Here is a 14,983-nt window from a genome sequence, read left to right as displayed (position 1 = left end):
ATATGTGATGTGAGTGATGTTAATTTCTTTTTAAATTAACTTTTTAAATGGAAATCTATTTCTCTCCCTCCTACCCTTACCTCATTGGGGGAAAAAGGTAAAAGAAAAATTTCTTTTAACAAATATGCATAATGAAACAAAACTAATTCTCTATTTGGCCATGTTCAAATAGAATGTTTCATTCTGCATCTTGAATCTATCACAAGGAGGTGGGTAGCATGTTTCATCTTTAGTCCTCTGAAATCACAGCTAGTCATTGCAATGATTGTAGTTTTTATAACTTTAAAAGTTGTTTTGAAATACAACTAGGTTGGCAGCATGGATATAGAGCTGGACTTGGAGTCAGGAAGACCTGAATTTAAATCCAGCCTTAGACATTTACTAGTTGTATGACCCTGAGCAAGTCACTTAGCCTCTGTCTGCCTCAGTTTCCTTATCTGTAAAATGAAAATAAAAACACCAATTTCCCAGGATTGTTGTAAGGACAAAATGGGATAATATTCGTAAAGTGTTAGCAAACCTTAAAATACCTTATAAAGGCTAGCTGTTATCATCATTATTATTGTCTTTGTATTGTTATTATATAAATTATTTTCTTAGTTCTACCCATTTCATTCTCCTTAATTTTATAAAATTCCTTTAAATAGTTCATTTTTATAATATTGCTATTATAGTATAAATTGTTCTTCTGGTTCTGCTTACTTTACTCTGTATCAGTTCATACAGCTCTTTCCATGTTTGAATTTTGAATTCATTTTGTTTCTTGAATTTATTTATTTCTCATAGCACAGTAGTATTCCAGCATATTATACCACAATTTGTTCAGTCATTCTCAAATTTATGGGGGTTTTTGCCACCAGAAAAAAAAAGTGTTACAAATATTTTTGTACATATAAGACTTTTTATCTTTCTTTCATTTCTTTTAAGTACAGGCCAACAAGTAGTATAATTGAGTCACAGGGCCTACACTCTTTTTTTTTTGCATAAAGAAAAATTTTATTTATTTCTCCAATACGGTTTTGAGACATGCCCAACTTTTGTTTTGTTTTGTTTTGGTTTTGGGATTTTTTTGCAGGGCAATAGGGGTTAAGTGACTTGCCCAGGGTCACACAGCCAGTAAGTGCCAAATGTCTGAGGCTGGATTTGAACTCAGGTACTCCTGAATCCAGGGCCGGTGCTTTATTCACTGCGCCACCTAGCCGCCGCCTATGCCCAACTTTTGATCTTAGTTTAAAAATAAACAAATGATAACTTCCCTGACCATATCTTACTATTTCTTGCTGGCTGGTCTGATATCTCTCCTCACTTTCTCAGGCAAAGTACTTGTAAAATATTGTCCCATGTGGTCTCCAGTCCTACTACAGCTGAACTAGATTAAAATTAAATTGAGAAATATTTGACAAAATAAATAAAAACAAAATAGAACCTAGATAATGTTAATAAGTGGTTTGCTAAGTCAATATGCAGTCCACAGGGGTGTCCATTTCCATTTGAATGTAATACCACTGGTCTACACTGTGGCTTACACTCTTTATTAACTTTCTGTGTATGATTACAAATTGCTTTCCATAATACTGGCACCTATTCACAGGCCCACCCAAAATGCATCACTGTGCCTGTTTTCTCACAGCCCTTCCAACACTTGTCATTTTCCATTTTTATCATCTTTGCAGATCTGATGGGCATGAGGTAGAACCTCAGAAGTCCTTTAATTTGCATTTTTCTATTTATTAGTGATTTGGAGCAAGGTTTTCTTATTGTTTATTTATTATATGGGTTTTTTCTTCTAGGAACTACTTTTTATCTGTAGATCATTTAACAATTGGAAAAAAAAAGTTATTTCCTTTAGTGATACAGAGAACAATCCAGCAATACTCTTACAAACTGGGCAACTCTTGTCCATGTCTTCCTCATAAGTCCTGAAATTGGTTCAAGTGTTCTAGTGTCCTTCCTACAGTTCTCTAGATGTTGGGTTCCCTCCAAAGGATCCTTTGCATCCAAACTTATCCCTCACTCTTGACCCGTGACCAACCCACTTTTTTTTTATACATAGGTAGGTAAAGTATTTATTAAGTGGTTACTATGTGCCAGGCACTGCATTAAGTATTAGGGGATATAAATACAAGAAAACAAAACAGTTCCTACTCTTAAGAAATTTACATTCCAATAAGGGAAAACAAGGCAGCTGCATGGCTCAGTGGATAGAGTGCTGGGCCTGGAGTCAGGAAGACCTGAGCTTAAATCCAGGTTCAGTGAGTTACTAGCTCTGAGCAAGTCACTTAACCCCTCTTTGCCTTAATCCACTGGAGAAGGAAATGGCAAGCCACTCCAGTATCTTTTCCATGACAAGAACAAAGGAGAAACAAAACATAAGGGGAAGCCAAAAAGTAAGGAAGAAGTGGAAGCAAGGGTACTCATGCTGCAATTAGGCTTATGGGGAGGTGGAGAACACATGGAATATAGCTGAGAATCCTCAAGAAATAGGAATCCTGGCCAGGAACTCACCAGTCGGGGAGCAGGCCCCAGGCAGAGTCATCCTCAAGTGAATAAGACTGCTTAGAAAGGTGGGGCAGTCTTGAGAAAATTGGGTGGAGATGATATTTTGTACATTTCTTGGTTGGTAATGTTAAAGACCAACTAACTCACATCGTAAGTACACCTTTCCATTGCCTTTTGGGTGACCCTTGACTTTGTTTTAGAAAACTGATATTCTGTGCCATGAAACTGCAACATCACTGGGATACTCATTTTCAAAGGACAGGCCATTGTTGTTGAGAAAATCTTGAGGTCCTCAAAAGTGCTTTTTATAGTAAACACTTCCTTTGAAAAATAATTGGTAGATGCTTAACTTGGTAAGCACCATATAACAACATACAGATTAAAATGTTATATTTTGTTGTTGTTTGTCCTTTGTTTTCAAAGAGGACATCAGGATGATGTCATGACTTTCAGTGAATTGGATTTAAGTGAGGAAAGGCTGTACAAGGTCACCAACCTCACTTTCTCCTCCAGTGCCACCTGGGTCCAGTGGCAAGTTATATAAGGACGATTGGAGATGGCCCCCAATGTCTGAGACAATTGGGGTTAAGTGATTTGCCCCGGGGTCACACAGCTAATAAGTGTCTGAGGTGAGATTTGAACTCAGGTCCTCCTGACTGCAGGGCTGGTGTTTTATCCACTGCACCACCTAGCTGTTTTATATGTAGGTGTGTTATGTGGGAGTCTGTGTACAACCTGACCAAGAATTCCCAAGAGCTGAGATCAGAATTAGTAGAAAACACACAAACTCACACATAAAGAGGAGTATTAACGAATAATATTAATAGCTAATAGTTATATAGAGCTTTTAGATTTGCAAAGCACTTTATAAATATCTCATTTTTATCCTCACAACAATCTTGGGAGATGTGTTATTATTGTTACCATGAGGAAACTTGAAGCAGACAGAAGTGAAGAGGCTTGCCTCGGTTCATACAATTTCTACGTGTCTGAGTCTGAATTTGACCTCAATCTTTCTGAATCCAGTTCTCTATCCACTGCACCACTTAACTGCCCTAATGAGAAAACATATGTAATGAAATTGAAACAACCTAATCCTGAACTGAAACTTAAATACTTTGGCCACATAATGAGAAGACAATACACAGTAAAAAAAGATCCTAATGTTGGGAAAGTTTGAAGACAAAAGGAAAAGGGAAAGTCAGACGATGAGATGGATAAAGGCTACTGAGAAAATATAACTTAAAATTTTACACTCATTACTGTTCTACATTTACAAAATTTTATAAGATTAATTCAATAAGAATAATTTAATGGAATTAATACTTTAATAATAATTATTTAATATCAATTGATCATTGAGGGCATCCTTGACATTAGGACATGAGAAAGTAAAAACAGGCCTTTGCAAACAATATTCCATACTAGCCCATATGTATACTGACAACTGTAAAGAATACACTATGCCACTGAATTTTTTGACTATGAAAAGCATCCAACTTGATAGAACAAAATACTTCCTTAAAAGATTGTCTTCTAACAAAATGTCTCCCACCTATTTATGAAAATGTGCTAGATTCCTTGAAAGACATAACAGAGATAAACTTTTTCTATCCTCTGATTATTAATATCTAGAGAAACAAAATAGGGAGACATGCTTCCTCACCACTGTCATGGAAGCGTTACAATGCAGGTTCCAAGTAAAAAAGGAATTAGGAATTCCCGTGGATGGTGAAATCCTTATAAAACTTTTGTTTGTGGTTAGCATTGACCCAGTTGCACCAAACCCTGAAACCTTGCAAAAGTTTTTGAACTAAAGAGTTTGATTAAATTTTCCACACATTAAAAAACCAAGGTGATGAATGCCTGTTGTCTAGAACATGATAAATAATTAAATGAGCAACATATAATGTTTGTCTAACAATACATTTATTTTGAATGAGCAATACAGATGGACAGCGAGTTAGGCCTAGAGTTGAACAGAAGTGTAGGGCAGATTGTCTTTAGGTTCTTTTAATGACTCTCAAGCTTCTCCCTGAACAAAAGGGCCATTAAAAAATACTAAGGTATTTCCAGGTTATCTGTGCTGTGAGTCATGGGATGCTACATTGTCCAAAGATTGAAACTGAGGACAATGTTAAGTTGTATGTTGGTCATGAGCAAGCTGAGACATGTTAACAAGGAATTACAAAGGAAATGCAATACAAAGAATTTCATCAAAGAAGCATGAGATTGAAAAAAGAAGAGGTGGTCACAAGGCAAAAAATACCCCGCAAATTTTCTTGGTTTCCTTGGGATGTCAGGAGAACTGGAGGAGAGACCCCACAATGTTAAGTGGATGCCTTGTAGTAAATTGTAGAAGGACATCGACAAGAATAACACAGCATGTGTAAATTGTGATCTGCATTGTTGGAATGAATGACCACACTGATTAGAGGACAGATGATTTAAACACAAGTATACATTCTAACAATAGAAATTGCTGCTTTTCTGCAGTGTTAAAATCCCAACTTAATAAAAATGATCCTAAATACTTTGAAAATGTAGCATAAAAGGCTCCTTTTAGGATTTGAACTGTTTTTACTTTAATTTTCCTTGTTTTTCTTTAGGTTTGGTTTGGAGGTTCCAGTAATCCTGAGAAATTCAGAAGAGATAGAATTCAACACAAGAGTATCCAAAAAGGAGATGAAACAAGTCAAGAATCCTTTTGGTTTAGCCATCACTAATCCAACTTCAGCCTCAATCACAAGTTAGTGTTTATTTCTCATAGGTTCCCATATCTCTGATCCCTTTCCCTTAGCCAATTTAGTATCGTCTTTTATATTCTTTCATACGTTATATATGATTCTTAAATCTTAATTCATATACAAAGTTCTGGGTGCTTTTATTTGATTGAAGAAGTGTGACATAGTAAATAGAGTGTTAAAAATGGAGTCAGTAAGATTGGGTTTATTTCTGCCCAAATACTAACTAGCTATGCAACCACAGTCAAGTCACTCAACCTTTTGAGCCTCAGGCAAATTCTCATAACAATGAACTAAAATTTTTCATTGATTGATTGATTGATTGATTGTGCTGCTGTCAGAATGTAATTAGGTTGTCCTTTCCCTAACCCATAGGATTTAGAGCTGGAAGGGATCAGAGGACCTAGAAATATAGATTTAAAACTGGGAAGGACCTTAGGGAAATTATCCAGTTCAGTCCATTCATATTATAGAGCAGGAAATTGAGTACTAGACAGGCTAAGTGATTTTCCTAAGTGTGATGTTTAAAATCTAATGTGTGTAACTGTTGCTGAATTTATCAGTAAATCTTAGCTAGTTTCCCACCCCACCCCCCAAACTGGGCAGGGCAGGGGGAGAGAAGGTAAGGATACATATTAGATTTTAAACATCACATAAGATCACACAAAAGAAGGGGGGGCAGCTAGGTGGCACAGTGGATAAAGCACTAGCCCTAGATTCAGGAGTTCAGGAGGACCTGAGTTCAAATATGACCTCAGACACTTGACACTAGCTGTGTGACCCTGGGCAAGTTACTTAACCCTCATTGCCCCACCCCATCCCCCCAAAAAAGTGGTAGGGTCAGTTTTCAAACCCAGGTCTTCTGACTCCTAGTCCATGTTACCTTTCTCAGTCCTTATCTTCCTTGGTCTTTCTAATGTTTTTTGTTTGTTTGGGGTTTTTTTGCAGGGCAGTAAGGGTTAAGTGACTTGCCCAAGGTCACATAGCTAGTAAGTGTCAAGTGTCTGAGGCCAGACTTGAACTCAGGTCCTCCTGAATCCAAGACTGGTGCTTTATCTACTGCACCACCCAGCTGCCCCTAATATTTTTAATATTATTAGCCACCCTTACCTCCTGGATTTACCTCCCTTTGCTTCTGAGACATTGCTTTCTCTTGGTTCTCCTGTTGTCTGACTGATCTTTTTTAGTCTTCTTTGCTATATCATCATCTAGCTTCCCTCTCCTGAATGTGGGTATCCTCCAAGACTTTGTTTTCTCTCTTTATACTCTTTTTTTGGGTGACAACTTCTGCTTCCAGGCATTCATTATCATCTCTATGTAGATACTTCCCAACGTATAACCAACTCTAGTCTCTTTCCTGAACTTCAGTCTTGCACCATCATCAACTGCCTTTGGACATCTCCTTGCTGCCTCATAGGCATCTCAATCCCAATATATCCAAAACAAAACTAATTATCTTTTCCCTTATGCTTGCTTGTCCTTCAAGCACCTCTATCCTCCTAAGTTTGTAATCTTACAGTTATCCTTGACTCTTCCTTTCCATTAGTTGCAAAATCTTGTAAATTGCATTTCCAAGGCATTTTTTCTCTCCACTCCCACAGCCACCACCCTAACTCAGAGCCTCATTACTTTTAACTGGTCTATTACAAGAGCCTCTTAATTGGTCTGTTTGCATATATTCTTTACCCTCTTCCTCACAGCTGTCAAAATAATTTTCCTAAGACAAATATTTGATCATGTCACTCACTCAGAAACTCTCATGGGCTCTACGTTGCCCATAGAGTAAAATACAAACACTTCTGCAGTCTGACATTTGCTTACCTTTCCAGTCATGTTTCCTACTAATTGCCTTAATGTACTTTGTGTTCTTTTTTGTTCTAGCCAAATTGGCCTCCCTGCTCTTCCCAAACTCAGTACCCCATTTTCTGCCCCCAGTCATTTGTGCAGTCCATCTCCCATGCTTAGAATGTGCTCCTTCCTCATATTGACCTCTCAGAAACCTTGTTTTGCTTCATCTCAACTTAGGTGTTGCTTCATCAATGAAGCTTCCATGGATTCCTCTGAGAGGAGAGTTAGAATTATTTCCTTCATTTATTTTCGTTGTGCTAATTTGGTATATTATAAACTGTTTAGAGTAGGAGTTGTTTAATTTTTGTTTTTATATTCCCACATCTAGGACAGCACCTTGAACATAATAAGCACTTAATCATTCAAGAATTGGATTGTTATTGAAATTGGCAATTTAGATGCTCTTTAGTTCTTCTTCCTTCTCTCCTACCCCTCAAACAGGTCAAGAGTTTGCTTCCCTTTCTGGTTGGATGGCCAGGATAAAAGAGCTAATGGTTCCATGAATCTGTAATGTTTCTTGTGTTGTTCAATAGTTTTATCAATCACTCAGATAGAGTTAGGTTAACAAATTTATACCTGGCCCAAAGCAGGCAAGGCATAGTTTACCCATGTATATTTTCTTCCATTATGGACTGTTGTGCTTATCAAAAATGTACAAAATCAAATCAACAGATACTTATTGAGTACCTAGTACATATCTGATATTGTGTTAGATATTATAAATTACCAGATGTCAAAATTAGATAAGAGTAATTCATGTGACTCTTTTACTGAAAAGTGAAAAGAAGATAACATGGAACCATCAGAGGTAATCCTGCTATTAAGAGGGAGGAATTATGTATCTCACACTAGAAATATTTCTTTAAAAGTGAGGGGTGGGAGCAGCTAGGTGGCACAGGACCTGAGTTCAAATCCAGCCTCAAACACTGGACACTTACTAGCTGTGTGACCCTGGGCAAGTCACTCAACCTTCATTGCCCCATAAAAAAAAATAAATAAAAGTGAGGGGTATGAGATGTGGTAGTGTTTGAATAAATACCATAGAATAAATAAATATGGTATAAAAGTCCTTTACCAATGTCCTATTCTGATGCTTCATCATGGAATGGATGTGATTCTAGGTTCTCAAAGGCTATATTAATGGAGCACAAGCTCTGGTAATTTTAACTAAACTGAAAAAGACTTAAACCTGTTTGCCTCAGTTTTCTCATCTGTAAAATGAGTTGCAGAAGAAAATTGCAAAGCACTCCAGTATCTTTGCCAAGAAAACCCCAAAATGGGGTCACAAGGAGTTGGCATGACTGAAGCAACTGAACAACAGCAACAAAAAGAAAAGGCTTCAGATATAGCCCCACAGACTATCTGTCATTAGAAAACCAGACTAGCAAAGTTCAGAGAGGTTTATCATGAGAAGGTTGTCCTCGGAGAGTGATTGATGTTTTTTTTCTGACAAAATCAACTCATAAAAGTTTTTACCAAAGCATGTAATGGTTGCATTTTGTATAAATGGAGGTAGCTGAAATCATATCCTGTTAAGTTCAGATTAGAGACAGTGAGGAAATTAGGACAATGTTAGAGGGAGGTGGTCTCATTAATAATATTAACATGCCAAATGTAATTGTTTAATGTAGGATTGTGCTAAATACAAGGATTTAAACAATGGTCTACTTCCATAGAAATATTTATTAGGTATTATGGAATCCTTAAAATTGTACTATTTCATAATATTTGAGAATGAGGCTTAATCAAAATTAATTTTATCTAATGTTCCTGAGTATAGTACATAACAAAACAAAGTTAAAAAAAAAAAAACTTTAAAAGCTTACAGCACAGCTTACAATCCCCCCTTTTCTATTTCAAATTGTGGTTTTATGAATGGAGCACATGAAGATCATTTCTATTTGGATTCTGTCACTGATTAACTAAGTTCTAATCTAATTCTTATCTATCAGTTTTATTCTCTATAAAATGGGGAGGATGGAAAACCCTGTTGTCTTCAAGTACAGAGTTTCAAGACAAGACTAAAGATTTGGGATAGCAGGAAATAAATGTCTCACTCAGTAGTTAAAAAGATTTGTTTTTACTTGCAACCCCTCCTGTATTATTGTGGTAGTTTATAAAAGTCAGCAGAAGAAATCATTAAATTAATATAGTGAGTCTGGTAGAGTATAATGTATGTTAGATATGGAATCAGAGTACTTGGGTTGGAAGCTACTTATTGTTGTGATCTTGGCCAAATCATTGTAAAATGAAGAGCTTGAAACTAGGTGACCTCTAGGGTCTTTTCCAATTCTAAATGTCATCTTCTACTATTATAACTTGTTTCTCTTATAATGTTTCAAAACAACTTTAACTGAAACACTTAGAAGATAGTTTAAAACTTTTATAAAAATTTATTTGAGAAAACACATATACCAAATTAAGAATGAGTAGTCTGTTTTCTCCTTTATATCCTTATTCCAGGTAAGAGGTTGTATTAGATAATTTAAGAGATCATGTCTAACTCTTAAGATTACATGACTCTATGAAATGAAAATGAACAGGTATTATTTGGTATGCTAAAGCAAAGAGAACAACATGAAATGAATATTGAGACCACAAAAAATCAAAATTAACACATTTCTTTGCATGTCAAGGGTGGAGCAAAAATAAACTTTCTGATAATTTTCTTGCCTGACTTAAAGACTAAAATCAAGTATTCATTTTATTCTGTAGAAATGAATAGACAATGAAGCAAGTCAGACATGGAAAGCTTATTATAATGGATATTTCCAAACACAAGTCCAGTGAAAACAATAACTTTTCAAGCCAGTTTAAATTTACATTTTGTTTATCAGTTTTCAGTCTTTTTGTTCATAGTATCTCACTTGACTCCCTGCATTAAAGTATTTCAGACATCAGTCACAATCACCACTAACCTCTTTCATGATGAATAAAGAGAAGACAACATGGATACAGCCTGGATCAAAGAGTGCAGTTTTAGCTATTCACAATCTTGTTCATTATTAGCACCTGAAAGTCCTTGGATCTCAGCTTTATGGCACTTGAAGTATGTCTTCTCCCCCATTTGAATGTGAGCTTCTCGAAGGTAGGGAATCATGTTTTTTGCCTTTCTTTGTATTCCTAGGATGTAGCACAGTGCCCATTAAGCAAATGATAAATGCTTATTGATGACAATGAGGTGATATGACCCCTGGCTGGATAGACTTTAAACTGTGCCAAACATTTAATTATCTGTTCAACATAAAACTCCTAGGAAATGAAAAAAATCTTCAGGGTTTTCCTTAAGGGCCTCTTGAGTCAGGAAATATTAACAGATATACCAAGATTAGTAACTGTTGTCTACTAGTAAGCCATAAGGACCATGGCCATTGTAAAGCAACTGTCTCCGTGACTTGTTTGAAGAGGGAAATTGTAAGGAATAATTGACATTTTGAAGTTCTTCATGTTTCTGACAGTAGGGATACATATATACTTGTATTGAGACATACAGCTCAAATTAAGAAGTATATTTGATAGGTGTCGAATGCCAAAGCAATTCAAGGTTATGTAGATATTTGTTAAGCTAAAATTATAAATCAGTGGTATAGTAGAGAGCTGAGCTTGGAGTCAGAAGTTGTGCCTCTGCTATATTCTGAGTATGTGACTATGGTTCAAGTAGCCTAACTGTTTTGCTCCCTAGACAAATTGCTAAGTCTTTAAGTTACAGATAAGTTGTTGATTGACTTTGGTGGAAGGAGATTCAACACCAAGAGTGATCTACATTGATAAAGTTGAAGGTCTGGACCAAAAAAGAAAAAGAAAAACAAACACTTTTGTTCAAGAATACCATTAAAAAATAAACATGGTTTTTTCTTCCACCTATTCACTATGAACGAATGAATAAAAAAAATATTTATTAAACTCAGTATATGCAAAGCACTGGGCCAACTGCTGGAAATAAAGTTAGAAAACGGAGGCACCCCGCTCTCAAGGAACTCACATTATCATAGGGGAAAATAATACATTTAAGAGGCTTTCAGCCACAAAATTGGAAAGGCACACATGTACACACCGGTATCTGTGTATTTATGGTTATCCATGTAAAGATAATAGTTAAATCTATGGTAACTAGCGAGATTCCTCGGAGTATAGAGGGAGAAGAGAAGATAGCCTAGGACAGAACTGTGGGGAACACCTAAGTTTAGGGTTCATGCTATGGATGGTAAGCAAACAAAGGAGACTGCTAGTAGGGTAACCATATCATGAAAACTCAGAGAGAAGAGAGTATCTGAAAAAGAGGGTAGTCAGAAAAAGGATAAGAACTAAGAAGAGACCATCAGTTTGGCCATTAAGTTCACCTCGTTCATATACCACCTGACAGAGAAGTGTTAGATTCAGAGTACAGATTGAGACATATTGTTATTTTGTATAATTTGTTTTGCTTGACTGCATATTTGTTAGAAGGATTTTCCCCCCTTTTTCAAGTTGAGGAGGGGGCAGCTAAGTGGCTCAGTTGATAGAGCGCCGGCCCTGAATTCAGGAGGACCTGAGTTCAAATCCAGCCTCAGACACTTGACACTTACTAGCTGTGTAACCCTGGGCAAATCACTTAACCCCAATTGCCCTACACACAAAAAGAAAATTCAAATTCAAGTCGAAGAGAGGTGGGAAGAAAAGGAGGTATATTTTTTTCAAATGCAAAAATACTAATTTTTTTAAAAGAAATAATTGGCACAGAGAAAGTGTTATGAAACTTCATGGATTCTTCTATCATCACTATGTTAAAGCAGAATAACAAGAAATTCTCCAAGGTCAAAAAGATCTTATCTGGAATTTTAGATTTTTGGCTGCATGACAGTTATACTTCTAGAGGCACGGTTTGGCTTTCGACCACAGTGTGGCACTGTAGACTTCATTTTTATTACATAGAAATCTCAGAAGAAATGCAGAGATCTTTATGCTCTTGAAATAATCTATTATGTTAGTTGTGAAATTTTTGTTGAATTGTTTGTTGATGATAGGGGAATATATGTGAGTTATATTCTTCTTTCGTTCAGCCATTCATAAGGATATAATAGTTTTGGCAGATGGTGTTAAAATACATTTCCAGTATTTGGGGGGAAAGCTCTTTCAATTCAGCAGGCTACAGATATCATTAACAGTCCTTAAAACCGTCATTTCAGAGCTTATGTATACAGAGTACAAGAAGCACCAAGATTTGACATCATCTACTGTTTCTTCATTCAAACATTTGTAGGGGCCAAATTTAAATTGAAGAGTGTTAATTAGGTGGCTTGCCGTAATATTGGAGTAAGGAAGAAGATTAACAACTTTTTTCAATAAAAGCAAAACAGGGTTTATTAGCAAGAACAAATGTAAAACACAAGTGAGATTAATAGAACTAGGGACAAGGGAAAAAGGGAATAGGGGAAGGAAAATAATACCACCTGAAATCACATCAACTGGACTCAGCTGTTCCCAAAGAGCAAAAGGGCTGTGCCCTGTCTCTCTCCCTCTCACACGCCCAAATGGAGAAAAAACTCCTCCCTTCTCCTTCCCAGAAAACCCTGGGCCCTCCTCACACAGCCCCAAGCTAATTGACTGGCAGTCCTGATTGACAGTCACATGACTGCCCTCAATGGGCTTCTCGTCATTATAATTTGGCCAGGCCCATGTAGGCATTGACCCATAGTAATGACTTGAACTGCATCACTATAGCAACAGCTACAGCCAGTGGATAGAGCACCATGCCGGCATGGAGGCGGCTGCTGGGGCGCATGCAGAGCTTCTAACTTTAGCCAAAGATGGGGTCAGAAAAAACCTCAAATCACAATTAATTCTTTACACATTTAAGGATATGAAGTAGCCGGAATTAGGATTCCTTATACATAGTCTACATTTAACATCAGTCAAAGCTTGATCTTAATTTTGCTTGCTATCAGAACGTAATATTGACAAGATTTTTTTTAAAACCTCAGTTGTTGATTTTTGTCTTTTTTTCCCATAAAAGTATTTTACTATTTTCCAGTTACATGTAAAGATCGTTTTCAACATTTGTTTTTATAAGAATTCTAGTTTCAAATTTTTCTCCCTCCCTCCTCACCCTCCCCTTTCTCCAAGACAGCAAGCAATCTCACATAGGTTATATATGTACAATCACATTAAACATATTTCTGCATTAGTTATGCTGTGAAAGAAGAATCCAAGCAAAAAGGAAAAACCTCAAAAAACAAAAACAAACAAAATAATAGAAACAGTATGGTTCAATCTTCTTCCAGATTCCACAGTTCTTTTTTTCTGGACTTGGAGAGCATTTTCCATCATGAGTTCCCTGGAACTATCTTGGACCATTGTATTGCTGAGAAGAGTCAAGTCTATCACAGTTGATCAACACACAGTGTTGTTGATACTATGTACAATGTTCTCCTAATCTCACTCAGCATCAGTTCATGCAAGTCCTTCCAAGTTTCTCTGCAATCTGCCTGCTTATCGTTTCTTACAGCACAATAGTATTCTATTACATTCATATGCCACAACTTGTTCAGCCATTCCCCAATTGATGGACATCCCCTCAATTCCAATTCCTTGCCGCCACAAAAAGAGCAGCTATAAATATTTTTGTACATGTGGGTCCCTTTCCCTTTTTTATGATCTCTTTGGGAAAAAGACCTAATAGTGGTATTGCTGGGTCAAAGGGTGTGCACGGCTTTATAGCCCTTTGGGTATAATTCCAAATTGCTCTCCAAAAAGGTTGGATTAGTTCACAGCTCCACCAACAATGCCTTGGTGTTCCAATTTTTCCACAGCTTCTCCAACATTTATTATTTTCTTGTGATTTTAGCCAATCTAATAGGTGTCAGGTAGTACCTCAGAGTTGTTCTAATTTGCATTTCTCTAATCAATAGTGATTTAGAACATTTTTTCATATGGCAATAGATAGCTTTGATTTCTTCATTAGAAAACTGCCTGTTCATATCCTGTGACCATTTCTTTTTCTTTTTCTTTTTTTTTTTTAGTGAGGCAATTGGGGTTAAGTGACTTGCCCAGGGTCACACAGCTAGTAAGTGTTAAGTGTCTGAGGCCGGATTTGAACTCAGGTACTCCTGACTCCAGGGCCGGTGCTCTATCCACTGCGCCACCTAGCTGCCCCCCTGTGACCATTTCTTCATTGGGGAATGATTTGAATTTTTATAAATTTGATTTAGTTCCCCATATATTTTAGCAATGAGAACTTTTTTAGAAATACTAGCTATAAAAAATTGTTTCCCAGCTTTCTGCCTCCCTTCTAATTTTGGATGCATTGCTTGTGTTTGTACAAACCTTTTTAATTTAATGTAATCAAAATCACCTATTTTGCATTTGATATTTTCTATCTCTTGTTTGGTCATAAATTGTTCTCTTCTCCATAGATCTGAGAGGTAAACTATTCCTTCCTCTCCTAATTTACCTGTGGTATCACCTCTTTTATCTAAATCATGTACCCATTTTGACCTTGTTTTAGTATAAGGTGTAAGATGTTGGTCTATACCTAGTTTCTGCCATACTATCTTCCAGTTTTCCCAGCAGTTTTTGTCAAATACTGAGTTCCTATCCCAGAAGCTGGAGTATTTGGGTTTATCAAACAGTACTTTACTAAAGTCATTTACTACTGTGTCTCCTATGCCTAACCTATTCCATTGATCCACCATTCTATTTCTTAGCCAGTACCAAATAGTTTTGATGACTGCCACTTTATAGTAAAGCTTCAGATTTGGTACAGCTAGCACTCCTTCCTGTGCATTTTTTTTTATTAGTTCCCTTTATATTCTTGACCTTTTGTTTTTTCAGATGAATTTTGTTATTATTTTTTCTAGCTCTATAAAATAATTTTTAGGTAGTCTGGTATGGCACTGAATAAGTAAATTAATTTT

At 36.5% G+C, this 14,983-nt stretch overlaps 1 protein-coding gene across 2 annotated transcripts in view; it reads left to right on the top strand.

Annotated features, from left to right (window-relative positions):
* The window catches only part of CGRRF1 (cell growth regulator with ring finger domain 1), a 64,791-nt gene that overhangs the window by 15,108 nt on the left and 34,700 nt on the right, over positions 1-14,983 (top strand). For both annotated transcript variants that reach the window (XM_043988290.1, XM_043988291.1), the window contains exon 2: positions 5,109-5,248. In XM_043988290.1, coding sequence (XP_043844225.1) covers positions 5,109-5,248 — 140 coding nt within the window. The remainder of the gene's footprint in view (positions 1-5,108; positions 5,249-14,983) is intronic.

This window comes from Dromiciops gliroides, chromosome 2 (assembly GCF_019393635.1).
Source record: "Dromiciops gliroides isolate mDroGli1 chromosome 2, mDroGli1.pri, whole genome shotgun sequence".
Classification (NCBI taxonomy): domain Eukaryota; kingdom Metazoa; phylum Chordata; class Mammalia; order Microbiotheria; family Microbiotheriidae; genus Dromiciops; species Dromiciops gliroides.
This window is presented reverse-complemented; position numbering and strand designations above follow the sequence as displayed.